This window comes from Dama dama, chromosome 11, assembly GCF_033118175.1.
Source record: "Dama dama isolate Ldn47 chromosome 11, ASM3311817v1, whole genome shotgun sequence".
In the NCBI taxonomy this organism is placed as follows: domain Eukaryota; kingdom Metazoa; phylum Chordata; class Mammalia; order Artiodactyla; family Cervidae; genus Dama; species Dama dama.
This window is the reverse complement of record NC_083691.1, coordinates 37,672,939-37,689,719: the sequence shown is the minus strand read 5'-3', so window position 1 is coordinate 37,689,719 and position 16,781 is coordinate 37,672,939. Positions and strand designations below refer to the sequence as shown.

Sequence of the window (16,781 nt, the reverse complement as noted above, 5' to 3'; positions counted from 1 at the left end):
AGGCGTAGTATGACCAAGGCTGAGAGCAACTGCCCTTTGCAACTCTCCAAGCCCGGCATTCTGGAGACCAGAGACACGCGTTGGGTATGGGGTGCGCAGACATCCACATCCCCGCAGGGAATTTTGGTGGTGGCAGCACAAGAAACAAAGCAGTCAAGAGAAGGAGGAATTCTAAATAACTGTAAACAGAAGACAGACATTAAATCTTGTTGGCGGTTAGAGGGTTTCATTTTTTTTTTTTTCCTTAATATGAATGTGTTATTGTAGGAAGGGAAAGCATGTGTTTCCAGGGTGAATAGTCCTTATATGTGAAGATAGCCTTGTACTGTGAGAAAAACATGTTGGAAGCCATCTGCCTATAAGCGATGAAAGATTTACACTAATTTAACCTCAGTGTCTTGGCCCATTTCCTTTGCAAACCAATGGCTATGCATAGCAGATGCCCTGTGACCATAAAACTCAAAAAGCTAGCCAGTTGTTCTTGTGGTGTGGGGTGATGGGGCGGGGTGGCTGAGCTAAACCCCAGGACCTGACCTCACAGGGTCAGGGTCTCCCTTATCAAGCATAAGGATCTTCCTTACCATGAAGTTTAAGGTGGGGCATTTTGTTCTAATTCTCTCAAGTCATGTCTCTCTCTCTCTCTCTCTCTTTTGGTTTAGCACATTAAATTAAGCAAGAAGTCAAAATACACTTCTTTCTCTTGCTTTGATGTAGGGACTGTGTGAGTGGTTAAGGTCAAGCACACTGTTCCAATGCTTCCACTAGGGATAACTCCATTTTAGTCTATTTTGAGGCTTCAAACTACATCAATTTCAGTAAAGAGCTTATATGCTTTGAAGGAAAGGCATACGCACAAGTATCTGATGATTTTGCAAAGACTCTCACCAATTCCCTCTTAATTTCCCAAGCAACTCGAAGTGCTGAATGATTTAGAATAGGTTACCCCTGGAAATTTTATCTGATGGACACAGTGAAGGCCAGTGTTCCCTTAAAAACGAAAAATCGAAATCTGAAGACTGCAATTTCAGGCAGGATCTTCCTGAGAGCCATATACCATAGGTGACCAGAATTTCCCTTTCTCCCATACTATAAAGTGAAATAACAATTAGAAGAAGCATCAGAGACATACTTCTTGCCCTAAACCGGAAATGAAGACTTGAGAGTATTGGAAAACCTTCTCATTCAGTTAGTTAGCAAATGGAAAAATACATCCCTTCTCAAGAACTTCAGAAATGCAGCACCAAATGAAACCCACACTCTTTCAGAGTTGAATCAGGGAATCAGGAGAATGTACTTCAAAAGCATAATTTCCATGACCTTTTGCTTAGATGATAAGATCAAGCATTTGGTTCTACCGTATGCTGTGGAGTCCAACACTGGCTAGCGATGCTGTTTCTCTCGAGCCAATGGAGCAATTAAATGAGAGAGATTTCTCCTTGGGCATAAAACCGCTGTTGCCAACACAAAATGTTTAATTAAATTGGCCTGGGTGCATCAAAGATTAAATTCAAGGATGGTAGCTGCAAATATGTGCTCCTTTTTACAACTCTACGTCTGGTCGTATCAAATGCAGGCTCACAGGGGTTTTCATCTCCATGACCGCAGGTGAAGCCAGGGTAGCCAGGACTCATTACAACGTCCTCGGCACGTCTCTCAGATGTGTCTGCACAGTACTCATGCACAGGTGTTTATCGTCACTCAACAATGTGTTTAAATCCTTTTTGTAAAAGTGGGTTTTCAGATCAGGAAAAGAGCAACTATTGTAGGTTATTTATAGCTCTGAACATCATGCTCCCCGTTGAACAGATAAAAGTCTTTATTTTTCTGTATGTTTACATAAGAAATTTGTTTACAGACTTGTTTTTTTATACAATACTTGCGTAGCAATGTTCAAATTTCACATTTTTTACTGTATAAGATAACTTCGTATACCTCTGTTTGCTTTGTCTTCTTGGGGAGGACAGGAAAAAGGTCTATGGTAAATACACATACACTTGACGAGGAGGGTGTGCAACAGGGCAGAGGAGACTCCCAGGGAAAGAGTGAACTGGGGCCACTACATCAGAGTGGGAACCAAGGCGACACCTTCCATTCTAGCAACACCACCACTTGGTAATTCTGCATAGATCAGCTCTGACCCAGAACCTCTCTCCCTGATCATCATGAAAGGAAACCCAAGAGAAACAAAATAGTATCATGTTACAGTTACTTGAAATGGAGGCCACCTGGGATTCATTCTGACTCAAGAAATCCAAGCACATTCAGCTCCAGGAGCATTACTAGTGGGGAAAAGGAAAAGGCTAACTTTGTGTTGGTAAACTAGTCTCTTGAGAGGAATAAAAGATAGCTTTGTAATATCTGGAGTGTTTCAGCAAAGGTACCATGTTAAATATCCATCTAACACTTTCTCTATCTGGCAGCCTCTGATTAGCTGAATTCAATACTTTGGGGGCAATCCTGTCATTTTTATCTCCAAGCTTTAAGTGCATGGCTACAGAATTCTGAATCTTATAGACTGAGAAAGTTAAAGACTCCTGGAACTACAGATAAACATCAGCATGGGAGACTTTGTTTTGGCCCAAGGTATCTATAGGGTGTATGCCGTTAGCTGACTTCATAGGCTTCCATACTGCTGGGCTGAGGTCAACCCCAAAAGTCACCTCCTTCCCCCAGCACTGCTGAATGTAGAACTGTTCCTGACCTGGGGGGAAAGCTGTGTTGGTTTGAATCATTTATTTGTCAGGGGAGCTCCCCAAAGAGATCAGAAACAAAACTAATAGTTCATCCTGAGAAAAACAAGTTCTTTCCTGGGTTTGTACCCCTATAATTATTAGCAATCCAAGTTCCACAATTCTCACTTGGGAAGAGGCAAGTCCAGTATCCAATGACATTAAACAAACTGACAACCTCTTTCAGAGGTATTATAAAACCCATAGTTTCAATTTTCTACGCCATACTAAAGACAGGCAAAATCACACAAGTTCCTTTATTCAGAATATTAAAGAAATTAAGACTGATTGTTGTCACAGTCCATTATAAGGTCCTCTCTGGGAATTTTCAGTGGATTGTTCTTCTGACTATCTTCCATTGTAACCACTCTTCAGTGTGGGGGAGTGGTTTTGCTTTTTTGGAAACATCAAATGTTACTTAGAACCAAGAGTGGTGAAAAAAGATCAAGAGAAAGGGCATACATTCAGATGCTGAAAGTGATACTAATTAGATAATAATACAACTGATTTTCTTATATTTTTAACATAAATGGTGGTAGCATCATTAAAATAAGTATTATTTTCCCAAGTAAAACTAGATGCCTTTGAAGGGAACACTCAATTAGATGTCACAATTCTGATATGTCTGCTAAAGAAATCACTAACTATAATCATATTCACAAGTGTCCATTTAAACCTTATCTCCTCTGAGGCCTGTGTTTTCACTGGGACTTGAATTTGGTGACCTAGTTATCTGAATGCTGTAAAGGGAAAAAAAAAACAACCCCAATTTGTGATGTTTTCTGGTTTAGTTACTATTTTGCACAGTTGGAATAAAAGCAAATCAGAAACATATGCTTACAGTATTTGTCCATTTTAAAATAGCAGATCCTTAATTACACAGTTTACAATAATTGAAATCTGATGCTGTTGGAATAGGTAGATGCATGTGTGTAGTATTAAAAAAAGGAAAATCTATGTCCAACATTCTGTGATGACTTAGGGGTCTCTTCAGATAACCAAGAGAGCAACCCAGGTTAGCGAAAGCCTATTGTAATTCTCTAAAATATAAATACTACTATAGTAATAGTAAGAGCTACGAAAGATAACGGAAGGACGTCAGGATTATCTAAATCCTTCATAGTCCTCCTAAAGCGTCATAATAAACACTGAGAACCCTAGAATTCTACAATCTTAAAACCATCTGGTCCAAAGTCCTCACTGTAGTGAGGAGCAGCAGTTCTAAGAAGTGAAGCTCCTGCTGAAGGCCACTGGGCCAGGGACTGGCAAAGGTCAGGAGGAGCCCCCAGGGGGCCTCTCTTGCCCGCATCTCTTCTCCCACCACCCACATCTATGAAATGAAGTGGATGAACTAGAATAATCTCTAAGGTCCCTCTTGTAGCTCAGTCTACAGTTTCAAAGTTCTATCAATTATTAGCACACTATGTTCATCTCAAATAAACCCTTTTAACTCAGGGATGGTGCTATAAACGAAAGGAGGCCCCATTTATTGAGTCACTCACATGTTTTCTTTAATAGAAAAATAGTTCTATCCTTTGAAGCCTTACTCCTAAAGAACAAACTCAAGATAATTTCATGTCATTATCCCCCTCAGGCTTCCTTCCTCCACCCAGTCTCTCTGGTTTCTAGTCTGTTCACTTTCATTAACAATCTCTATTAACCTTTATTGAGCCAGATGACTAGATAATACATCTCAATATAATTATGGGTAATACATGAAAAGGACAATTGAGAGACACCTAATTTTGAAACTGTACTCTTCGTGGCTTCAATTACATTGGAAAGCTAGATATTTCACTGTATTGCTAACATGTATGTATGGGAAAAAATCAGGTTGGAAAACATAGGCATAAAACATTATTCTTATTTAAAAATAAACTATCTCCTTCATTAGTTTACATATTCTTTCTATGTCTGGGAAAAAGAACACCATTTTGATCTTCAGTAATAATCCTGTCCATAAAAGGGCAAACCAAGTCCCATTTTCACTGTCCAATCAAGGTGAGCTTTTCAAGCATATCTTTTTTTAACTCTCAGTAGGAAGGTTGTACCTCCCTCAATTCTGGGAATGATTCATCATCCTAACAGAGGCCTGGACGTCATGCATCTAGTTTCAGCTGGCATGGAAGTACTTAAAGTCAGAAGGAAAACTGAAAAGTTCTGACTTTTCCTCTGCCGCCTTTCAGAGGCTTTTGAAGCTTGACCTCTGGGGTCAAAGCTTGACCTCTAAAGTACAGTGTGTTGCAGGCTATTGTTGCTGTTCAGCTTTTTTTCCCTCTTAAAGTGCAAACTTGAGGAAGCAGGAACGAAAGTACTACACAGGGAAACAAGCAAATGGGCCTGGAATTTTATTTGTACAAATCTGAGCAGCTAAGAGGTTCCCTTTTGACCGTGGAAATGGCACTTTAGGAAGAGAACCAAGTGGGGTTCTCTGTGCCCACTTCTTTTCAAAGGGTGATTTTATAAAACTGCTTTGCATGTAAGGAAAAAAATATACTTTAGTGAGGAAGGACATGTACAGAGGGTGGTCACGAGGCATGTTGTCACGTCAGTGCAGGGACCTTTATTTATTTTATGAACAATATTCTAAGGTTAGTGAGAAACTGCTTTGTTTTGTTTTTTAATCTAAGAAGCCAAGGAAAACCAACTGAACATATTTCACTGGCTGTATCCTTCAGTTCAAACATCAGAGAGAAAGAAAGGTAAGTAGCCAGAGTCAAATTGTGCCTAGTGTGTCTGCATACTTATTTCTGATTATCTGAAAATAAACAACATGCTTATTCTACAAAGACAGAGGACCTGCTGAAAGCTTATAGCAACACACAAGTCTATTCAAAATGATTCCATATGTTACACTGTAGGGTTGCCGTGTAGTTAGTTATACAAGGAAAAGAGATCAAAACCCTGTACAGACACCTGATATCGGACTTGAAACGCCAAGTGGAAACAGAACTATTCAGTGTCTTCATTTATACACAATTTACAATATTTGATTCAAAATAAAAATCACAAGAAAAATACATCTGTTTCTGCTACAATTCCTTCCCTTCCCTCATCCACCCCCCAGTGAAAAGTCTTCTAATAAAAGGTATCATATTACCATATTGTCTTGTTTTGGTCTAATTCTGAGATCCCGGCTTGAGATAGTTAAACACTAAAAGGAATGGCAATACTTGGAATTTATATAATGTACACATTTTATCCAAGGATCTCAAGTACTTGCGGTCACGTCTCCAGATCTGAGAAATCACGGTTCAATGGAAGCCAGAATGCTGGAAGGATGCTGGGCAGGTTGCATGGGGTGTAAAATCCCTTGGCTAAGTCTATGATCAAACAAGGTCAGAGCTGGTTGGCTAGAGTTGGGCTCAATTTCTCTTTCCGGACATAAACCATCAGTCAGTTTTACCCTCTCTTAAACCACACACCCATCTCTAGGTTATTGCCTAGAGTCAAGACCAACTGAAGAAGCCATGTCCTCAGGATAATGCAGCAGGATAGAAAAGCAAAAACAGAGAAACACATTCATCAGCATCTGGCCAGAGGAGATGGGGTTGGGAGGATCGATTTGGGAGGCCATTCCTAGCAAGAATGAGACAAAGGTGTCAGTTCACTAGTTTCAGTTACAGTTAAGCTTGTGGAGTCGATTCCAGCAGAGGTGAAGCTCATGGCATCTAGCGCTTGATGTAAGATAATGCTACTGAAGAAGGGTAATGAGGAAACACAGCAAACTAACAGGGAGGAACTGGCCAAAGAGTATCTGGAGGGCCAAAGTGATTTTCTTTCCTTATCATTTCTATGGGAGAAGGCAAGGGATAGAAGATCAGGGCTAGAGGGCCCCTTATTTGCAGATTTAAAAAAAAAATCATTTTCTTATAACTCCGTAATGAAAATGTGTATTACGGTATGAAGGTTACAGAACTGCATCTGCTACTGGGTCACGGCTACAGGTCTATCAGCTGATCCACCAGCAGCAAAGACCTGGCTAGGTTGGGAAGACTGGACTCAGAGCTCCCACTGCTGTTTCTAGAGTGCCCACCTGGAAGTGGAGAGATAGGAATTCAGTACAAAACACAGAGGGTTAAGGTTTAGATGTGCAGAATAAGCAAAGGAGAAAAAAAAACCAAACCAAAACAAAAAAATCCTGGAAAAGCAACAACTTACATTTTGAAAACTCTTACATGTTAATTTTTAAACATATAAATTAGTTATCCACCACCTCCCACCAAAAGTTTAGGCACTGTGTGCATACCACACTGTACGGAGGAGATCTTGCAAAGAGCATGCTATTTTCAAATGAGTATCTATTTTGCCTGAGAACTGCTGGCTGTACATAATTTCCAGATAATATCAACTCACTTCCCTGATAAAGTAAAAATCAGTAATTTTTGATTTGAGGAGGAAGTAGTTATTAAGACTACTGCAATAAAAACATGCCTTAAGAATACATAGATGGTCTTATGGCAATTCAGTGCTTTATGGCATGTTCAAATGATTTTAATTGAACAAAGAGGGAAAAAAGGATACTCCACAAATGTCTAAAAGGTGCAAAATGGTGTCAAAGCATCATTATTAATCTTTTTGGGAAGAGTATTTATCATAGATTCTTCTAATTATGATAAAAAATGTTCAGTTCATTTTTTGATACAGATCTTCAGGTGTCCATTTACTGAAGATCACTATTTTTAGCTTGATACTTTGTAAAAACCAGCTTTTAGTCAAACTATTAAATTCTTTCCTTCTCTCTAAATAAATATCACTGTCATGCTTTAAGATACCTATATTGGTATCTTTATGTGTACTTCCATCTACCTACACTGGTCCAGCCCACAATGATTGTTATTACCCCCAATTTCTTTCATTAAGTGTTAATGCTCCCCCCCCTTTCTACATTAGGCACATTACTATTTTGAAGAGAGCTGATATCAAGCTCTTTTCTTTTCCCCAGCCTCTCTTTCTTACCTTGTGGGTTTTTGGTTATCAATACAGGAATAGGGTCAAACTCATCTTCTGTCACCTTGTCCGAGCCCTCAGGGACATCAAAACCTGAGATGAGATTACTATCTTCCGCAGCTTAATAAAGAACGCAAGTACACAAGCAGAAACAACAGAGGTAGAGATCAGCAAATGAGAGAATACATTAGAGGTAACTGCACAATCACTGTTGCTTTTAAAGATGAAAATGCTTATTTTCCTGAGTTGAAATAAAAGCAGTAAAGCTGGAAAACTTGAGGAAATAGAAAAGTAATGCTTTAGAGCTAGCCGTGTTAAGACTTTTATAAACGAGAAGGGTTACAGGAAGAGTTCTCCCTGCCTTTATATGGTCATTAAATACAATTATTGTGAGAGATCTCTTCAACATCAGTAATTCATAAAGGCACAGGAGTTAGTTTCATTTATCTCCTTCACTGAGCTAACAGAGGCTGGACTAACAACTTGAGAAAAACTCAAAACCAGAGACAGCAGGGAGATAATTAGTTGCCCTTTATGAAGTAACCACTGTATGTGTTAGTGCTAAGTCACTTTGGTTGTGTCCGACTCTTTGCGATCCTATGGACTACAGCCTGCCATACACAGACAAAACAAAACAAAATACTTCTGAAAAGACTCACTGCCCTGTGATTGGGATAACAGACTTTCAAACTGATGTCCCAGGAATACTGGGGCACAAGATCGCATGCACTGAGATTTAACGCAGAAGTTTGCTAGAATTTCTCTCCATTCTACAAGCAAGTACTAGCTGAGCACCAATTTTGCAAGTGATGCTTCTCTGTAATTATGCCACAGCTGACACACTCCTGTCAGACATAATTGGCTAAAGAGGAAACTTCTCTCTACATGTTCTATAAAAACACAGTCATTTTAATGCTATCAAGGATAAAAACAAAAACTCAGTTATTACCATTGCAAACTAAAGGCTAACTATTTTTCAGTCATATCAGGGAGGCTTCCTTCCTACATTTCCTTCAGAAAGGACTTAACAGCTGTTCCTTTTATATGTATTTGCTCCTTCTAGAAAACCACTTTCACTGTCTGAGCCCAGAAAGAAGTTGACTGAATGCCCATGTTCCATGTCTGCCACTCTCACAAACCACTCAATGAACAGAACTCAATTTGAGCTATTTTTCTGTCCAGCAGAAGTTCAAATCAGTATTAATACAAGACAAAGAAATAAAAACAGTAGACTAGAAAGAGAAATCTAGTAATTAATCATGACTCCAAGGTTAACTAAAATTCAAACCTTTTCTGAGTTCAATCTTTGAGGATTGACTTTTCAGGAACAGTGCTTTTCTCTTTATTGTAGTCATCACTACCAAAAAACCTGAAATCCGATTTAATGAAACAGTTTTAAGTTCTAAGGCCACCCAGTATCTAATTAGTCAGCTCAGTGGACAGTCAGTCATCTCCCTGAGCTGACTACAAAGGCATGTAGCTGTGTCTTTACGAGAAAGCATGGGATATCTGCATTAGAGGTGACTGTGAGAAAGCCACACTTCCACAATCTGCCATCCCAGCCTGATTAAATATTCTTAGTGAAAGGAACTTTAACACAGGGGTTAAGAGTACAAACTTGAGTTTTCCACTCAAGGAGATGGTTAGAAAACTTCACTAGCAAAGACTTTTGTTAAGGGAAATTCTCTTCTCCTCTAAGGATACATGTGGGCTAGAGAAGAGGAAAGTGTTTACCTTTATGGGCTGGAGCAGAGATGGCTATGGGGGCAAACTCTTCCAGAAGGTCAGTAGTGGGATTAGAAAGCAGAGAGCAATCAATCAGGGAATCTTCCCCGGTGAGAGAATCTGAGTCCAGATTAACGGCATCCCAGGTCAGTGATGGCATTAAATGGCACACACAACAATATCACAGGTTAGGTCTTAGCTTTTTAGTTATTGCATTTATATTATACATATGAGCCAAGGTGAGAGGAAGAAAATCAAAAGAAACATGTTAAGTACTCTGGATTTTTGTCTACAGAAACATGTATTTCTAAACTTCTCCTAACAGTAATATATAAATATGGAAGAATTTTTTGCTTGGAGGTTACTGGTTAAGCAAGTAAATGGTTGGCATCGCCAATAAAACTTTGGCAACTCAGTTCTCAGCAAATGCTGTTTGGGAAAAAGGACTTTGCAGCTAGAGTTTCACTTAAATCTTCCCTAAAAGTTCACTGAAAACATTTATTATAGGATGAGGTATCCAAGCTGACAAGAAGCGGGTTGTCCCTGGCTTATTATTAGCATAATATGACATGATTAGACAGCACTTTCTGGAACTCAACCCAATGCCCATTCAAAACAAAGTTATCTTGTCTCTTATTAGTACTCTTTAAATCTGAATTGCTCCTCTGAGCACATGACTTTGCTTATAGTTAAGGAACAGAGGAAAGATAAAATTCAGAGTTCCAAGTATTTCAACATATGAATTGTTTTCTGCAAAAGTTTTCTAGGAGAAAACAGCCAAGTAAACACAAGAAAAAGAACTATATTGTCTCCTAGCTTAATTCTTTTTTAACCTGGTTGAGTTTATTCTCATATTTCCCAGACTTCCGATTGTTTCTATTCCAAGTTAGCAAAGTGGACACTTTTATCAAGGTAATTATGGACTCGACAAAATGAAGGTTATCAAATCTCTCTTTAAGGAACTGTAGTTAAGGAATTCTACTAAGAGTGAACTTTGAAATTGGGTTAAAAGCAATGACAAAACTAGGGAAGATTTCAATTTTGCCTACAATTTAATAACAAATCATCTAGATATGATCAAAGCTCTGGGCTGGGAGCATGAGTTCCCATGGACATGACAGATACTGTTGAGAGAAAGACTGCTCAGTACCCTGGGGGAGTTAAGGGTACCCTTACACCACAGATCTTTCATTAAGAAACTAGAGGGAACCTACACCAGTGAAAAAAATCTTAAGACTGAAACCAAAGAAAGCTCAGGAATCACTCTACAGAGAACACAGCCTCAAAAAGTGCTCCACGCTTTACCGAGGAAACACATCCCTCAACATCTAGAAGCTGGAGCTATAATGATGCAGAGCATCCTTGTGGGAGGAACTAACCAGGCTGAGAAATAAATAAGCCCAGGACCACTGGCTGCAGGTGGAACGTCTGACTCAGCGCTGCTGGCACCGACTAGTCCCTGCAGCTGTAGAGACTCCTGACTGACCTGTGCGGTTCGAGGTCACAGATTCCGTCTGAGATGGGAGGCGCTGAGGCACCGGGGGCTCCAGTCCTGGTATCAGACTCTCAACAGCAACATCAGCTTTTTCTTTTGTGACAGAGCATTAAGAGAGGAGAGGAAAGGGTGAAGAAAAGGGAATCAGAAGGTTCTTGGGACGATTCTGCGAAGGCTTTCTTCTGCACCTCTCTAAAATGCCCATCTTGGGTGAGATGGAAAGCACGTTAAGATGCTTTCTTTTTGTTGATTTCGAGTGTCTGGGCTTCCCTGACCGAGCAGGCACTACTGTGGTTAATCATTGTGGCTAGTTTTGGTCATTCTCAGTTTTTATAAATAAACGCAGAATGGGAGCCACCCAAGAAAACCTCTTATATGTCATAAGACATAGGCTGAAGGCATGTTAATGTCTTCCAGGAATTGTGCTTTTCTTAAGGGATAAACTTAGGGGCAAACACGTTCTGTGTCTTGCAAAGGCAACTGGTCCATCTTGAATCCCGTGCCATGATGTAGCTCGAGGTACTCTTTACCATGCGACACCCCCCAGCTGGAGGCCCATCTCTCTGAAGGGTCATGGCATTTCTGAGTTCTAGGACTTTGTGCCCCCATAGTACAGGGACTCCAGATATTTTATGGGTCTTGCCTGCCTTGTGGTTGGAGCACAAGAAAATGTAAAAGCAAGCAGATCAAGCCTCCAGATCAAGATTCTACTCCTGGTGCTTCACCATGGGGCAAATGTTTTCTCAGTTATTGACACGTGGCACACATGGAGGCCTTCTAAAGAAGAATCTGCTACAGGCAAAGACCACCTCAAAACCAACTTCTTTCACAAAGCTTTTGTAATGAAATGTCAATTTCCCCACACTCCCCTTCATTCATAAGAAATTCACTCTAGAAATCTCAGTGTTTCAAGAAAGGCATAAATAACAGCACTGCCTTCTGCTGCTGGGAGGCAAAGAAAACACTCCTTCAGAGTGATAACAAGGGAAATTAACTAGCCCTGGCTTCTGGGTCAGCACAAGGCAATGCTTCAACACCAGGAGGCTTTTCAGCATTTCTACTCCTCTGCAGGGTTATTCAGTAGGGAACTGTTAACCAGTGGGTTGCCATTCTTGAAACAGACACACATATCATGCACAACAGAAGACACAGAGAGAATGACTTTACCAATTACAGCATCAGAAGTGCTACCAAAAGGATCTGTCATAGGCAAGAGGTCAGGGAGCAGAAGAGAAGTGTCAGGAGATTTGAGTCCCTCAATTAGTTTTTCTAGGTTGGGCAGAGAAGTAAAGAGAAAGCAAAAATGCAATGAGATATTCAAGTAAGCCAATCATTTACTGTATCCTATGCAAACATTTGAGGGGTCAAAATTTTATATAGGTTCAGCATAAAAACAAATACTGCTAGTATCTTGTTAAAAACAGGCTCTCAAAGTTTAAAAATGATTATTTCCCCAAATGAACTAGTCACTCTGTAAGGCATTCAAGACACTGCCTTAAATGTGTTTGTTTTTAAATTTGCAGTATAATTTACACTGAATAAGAATACAAGTTACCAATTTTAAAAGTATAGTTTGATGAATTTTCACAAATGTACACACAAGCACCACTGAAATAATGAAGCAGAAGGTTTCCTTCACCCCAAAAAGGACCTGTGTGCCCTTCTCTGGTCAATGCCTTCCTCTGACCCCCAGGCCCTGACAACAACTGATCTGTGTTCTGTCCTTGTAGCTTTGCTTTTTCTACCATTACCTACATAGTGTGTGGTCTTTTCTGATGTCCTTCATTTAGCATGATGCACTTGAGATTCCTCCATGTTGTGGTACACATCAGCAGTTTGTTTTACTGCTGAGTTTTACTGTATGAATGCACTTCCCTTTGTTGATTCATTCATCAGCTGATGGACTTTTGGTTATTTCCAGCTTTTAGTTATTAAAAATAAAGCTGCCATAGGGATCCCTGTAGCTCAGACAGTAAAGAATCTGCCTTCAGAGCAGGAGACTCGGATTCGATCCCTAGGTCAGGAAGATCCACTGGAGAAGGGAATGGCAGTCCACTCCAGTATTCTTGCCTGAGAATCCCACGGACCGAGGAGCCTGGCGGGCTACAGTCTGTGGGGTGGTAAACAGTCGGACACAACTGCGCGACTAACACTACTACTACTAAAGTTGCCATAAACATACACATACTAGTTTTTGTGTGTTCATATCTCTTTCTGAGCTTAGTTTTGAATCTCTCCCCATTTTTTTGAACTTGCACTTAGAAACGGTTTATAACTCACCAAGAGAAGCAATGAAACCACACCTAGATTTAACTTCAACAATCATTTACTGTCTGCCAACTGACAGCTTGTGACACTCCCAGTACTCATTATTAAACTGTCAAATCTTATAAAATTCACTTAAGCCTGCAGGTGGATTACTTTTGATGTCTTTTGGCTAAAGAACAAAAGGACATTAGAAGCCACCAGATTTGTCACACCTGATAACTTAATGTGTGATAACATGCACACTAAGTTTCCTTCCAAGACAACTCTTTATAGACAACTCTTTCAACAACTCCCTTTTAAAAGGAGAGCATTAACTTGACACAAAATAATGAATCACAGACTCTTATAGAAAGAAAGGAATTAAGAGCTCATACTTCCTTTAACTTACAGAGACTGAGACCACACAAATTCTATAAGTTGACTAAGTAAAGACCTGTCAACAATGTCTTTTCTACCTCAGAAATAAACTGCCATTGAAATAAAAATAAAACTATCTTGGGCAATTTTCTGCATACTGGCAAAAGTAAGATAGTTTTCCCCCCTAAATCTAATTTCTCATTATTCTGAGCACTGGCTTTGGTATTATCCCCATCTAACAAGGATCTTTTATGTAAAAAAAGAAAAAGTGATGATCTGCTTCTTTCACTTCTAGCACTCAGACATTTGCAATCTTATGAAGTGCCGTATAAAAGGTAAAGAGCCTACATGTCTTGTTTGTCTTTCACTGGAGGCCTGTTTGTCTCGGCCTGTCCAGTGAGTGGGTGTGACTCTGGGGCTGTTCCTGAAACAGATCTTCTTACCTGTAAAATGCAGACATGTACCCCCCAACCTTTTTGTATTAGTCACTCAAACATCATCTCTAAGCCTTTCCCCATGTTGTCACAGTAGGAACTTTCTAGAACACTCTGCTTCCACTTCTCTTACAGCCCTGAAGGCAGAGAAGGTAGATTCTTAATTTCTGATCCCCAGTTCCTGGTTCCCTCTCGTCACATCTCTGACTTTTGGCTTCATCGGAAAGGGGAGGAGAACAGAGGATCGATGGCAGAAAGGCAGGTCCTTCAACAAGAATCTAATTTTTTATTAGCCATTAGCAAAAAGCATGAGAAGGTAAAAGAATACGTGTGCACATGCGTGCGTATGTGTGTTTATGGTGAGATAGTATGGGGTGGGGGTGGGTTAAATGGCCATGTTTAAGGAGGCTTCTTTATTGACCAAACCTCAAAGTAAATAACAGGCTGTTCACACAGATAATCTGTATGGTCACTGCTACTTAAGAATATTCAAATATGGGAACTGGGGAGGGAGAAGCTGGGGTCAGAGTTAAAACTAGGCAGGAAACAAGGAGTGAGAGTCCAGGCCACAGCCTGTGCAGAAACAACTTCTTTCACTACCAGCACTCTTGCAGACAGAGTGGGCAGTCCATTACTCAGCGCTATTATAACAAAGGTTGTCACATGCATTTGCAGAGTTCAAAGCCAAACATTCTCATTCATTATATACAAAACCCCCTGGGTTTGGGAATATTCATGCAGTTGAGAATGGACATCAGAGACCTTGAGAATGTGTGACCTGTCCAAAGTCACAGGTGGGACATGGCAGAGCCTGGAATTGACTTCAAACTTTCCTCCCCATGCCGCATAAAAGGTCTGCCTAGCTCCATAACCAGAGGAGGAGGACTTTTCACAGACATGGTCTCATGCACAATGGTCAAGTTATAAAAGATATGTTAACACTGGAAGGAACTTCAGGTCTTATCCAATTAGCCTTCTCATTTGCAGATGAGGGAACAGCTTCAGAAACATGAATCCACTTGCCTAAGATCTTCTAGCAAGTAAGTCACAGAATTAGCTAGGACTAGGACCCAAATCTTTACGTACAGAGATTCATCCTTCTGGTTTAACTAAGGCTTCGATTGCTTTAAAGTGTACAGACTCAGGATTTGCCTGGTGGTCCAATGGTTAAGAATCTGCCTACTAATGTGGGGAACATGGGTTCAATCCCTATCAGGGAACTAAGATCCCACATGTTTCAGGGCAACTAAGCCTGTGTTCTGCAACTACTGAGCCCTCGTTCTGCAACTACTGAAGCCCACACGCCTACAGCCCCATGCTCTGCAACAACAGAAGTCACTGCCATGAGAAGCCCATGCACTTCAACTAGAGAGTAGGCCCCACTCGCCACAACTAGAGAAAAAGCCTGCACAAAGCACTGAAGATGCAGCATAGCCATAAATAAAAGTGTACAGACTCCTAGAGTATCAATTTTAAACTGTTACCGGTCATTTCTGGTCACTGTAAATGGAGAAACTGACGAGAAAGTTTAAGGGAAATTAAAAGAAAGGCTACAGGAGGCTGACAGCCTCTAAACCACAGCCTAGACGCCTCCCAAGTGTATCAAGGTCTGGTTTTGATATCTTTCATTTTACAATTTATCACCTCTCTCACATTTTTATAAAAACACTCTGAGGCTGTGTATTATGACAGAGGAAAGAGTAGAGGAGAGGGTGGTGAATCTAGGAAACTGTGTGGGAAGTGTTCTTTAGGATTCAAAACCTTATGACCAAGCCCCACACCAGCGTATGACTTGCCACCTAACTAAGACTTCTATAGTTTTACTTGAATAATGGGAAGTGGATTCCCTGGAAGCAAAAACAAAACCCAAATTCTGGGACAGCTCATACCTGAAATGCATAGAGGCTCACACTCTATTTCTCAATTACACAAAGTGGCAGACCAGTGAAACCAAGAAATAATTCATAAATTGCATTTTGCAATGATTGAATCCTTCTAAGAAACATTTTACAAGAGTTTTCAACATCTTCTGTGTTAGAATCAGAAGTCCATGACCCCATCTTATTCTAGTATATGTGAAAAGCAGTGGACAATTATGGATAGAAGAAAATGATCCCAGTTTTATATCAGTTCCTAGGCGGACTCTGATATTTTCAGATCCGGCTTCAGATTCTACATGTGTGTTGGAGGGAGAGGGGAGAAAATTTCTGAATTTGGGGAGGTTATTATTTATTTAATCTCTGATTGCAATACTGTACATTTTCAGCTGGGGTCTGCAAAATCCTCTCAAATAAATAAGCAACATGAAAGAGCCCAAGGGCCTGAGTTTATATTAGTTACCTAATTTTTCTAAGCATCAGTTTTCTCACCTGTAAATACAGAATAATAACTACTTTTAAAGGTTTTCAGGATTAAATGGGCATATTTATTAGAAATTAATGTGTGTGTGTGTGTTTATAAATTGAAATACTTAGCACATAAAAGAGGGTTAATGTCTCTTTTAAGTAAAAGGACTAGATGAGGTATGAGATTACAGTAGTGAAAATGGGTGAAATTCTAGAATTTACTCAAATGCCTTGGTATGAGAATAGAATAAGCAGAATTCCTTGAATAAGGTGAAGTGGGAGGTGGAGGCAGCACGTAGAGAGGAAAAAATGGTGAGGGAGGTGGGAGGGGGGTTCAGGGTGGAGAGGATACATGTATGCCTGTGGCCAATTCCTGTCAATGTATAGCAAAAACCATCACAATAAAGTAATCATCCTCTAATTAAAACAAATAAATTGATTTTAAATAAGAGTAACATTAAAGGTTAAAAAAAAAAGA

The 16,781-nt window shown here is 40.0% G+C and overlaps 1 protein-coding gene across 7 annotated transcripts in view; it reads right to left on the bottom strand.

Annotated features, from left to right (window-relative positions):
• AAK1 (AP2 associated kinase 1) overlaps nucleotides 1-16,781 on the bottom strand; it is a 168,096-nt gene that overhangs the window by 10,965 nt on the left and 140,350 nt on the right. The window contains exons 18-21 of one of the 7 annotated variants that reach the window (XM_061155133.1): nucleotides 12,067-12,168; nucleotides 10,891-10,992; nucleotides 9,414-9,524; nucleotides 7,689-7,799 (exon numbers count right to left, since the gene is read on the bottom strand). The exons of 5 other annotated variants lie outside the window; for them this stretch is intronic. In XM_061155133.1, coding sequence (XP_061011116.1) covers nucleotides 7,689-7,799; nucleotides 9,414-9,524; nucleotides 10,891-10,992; nucleotides 12,067-12,168 — 426 coding nt within the window. The remainder of the gene's footprint in view (nucleotides 1-7,688; nucleotides 7,800-9,413; nucleotides 9,525-10,890; nucleotides 10,993-12,066; nucleotides 12,169-16,781) is intronic. One more of the 7 variants, XM_061155134.1, reaches the window with a different exon arrangement.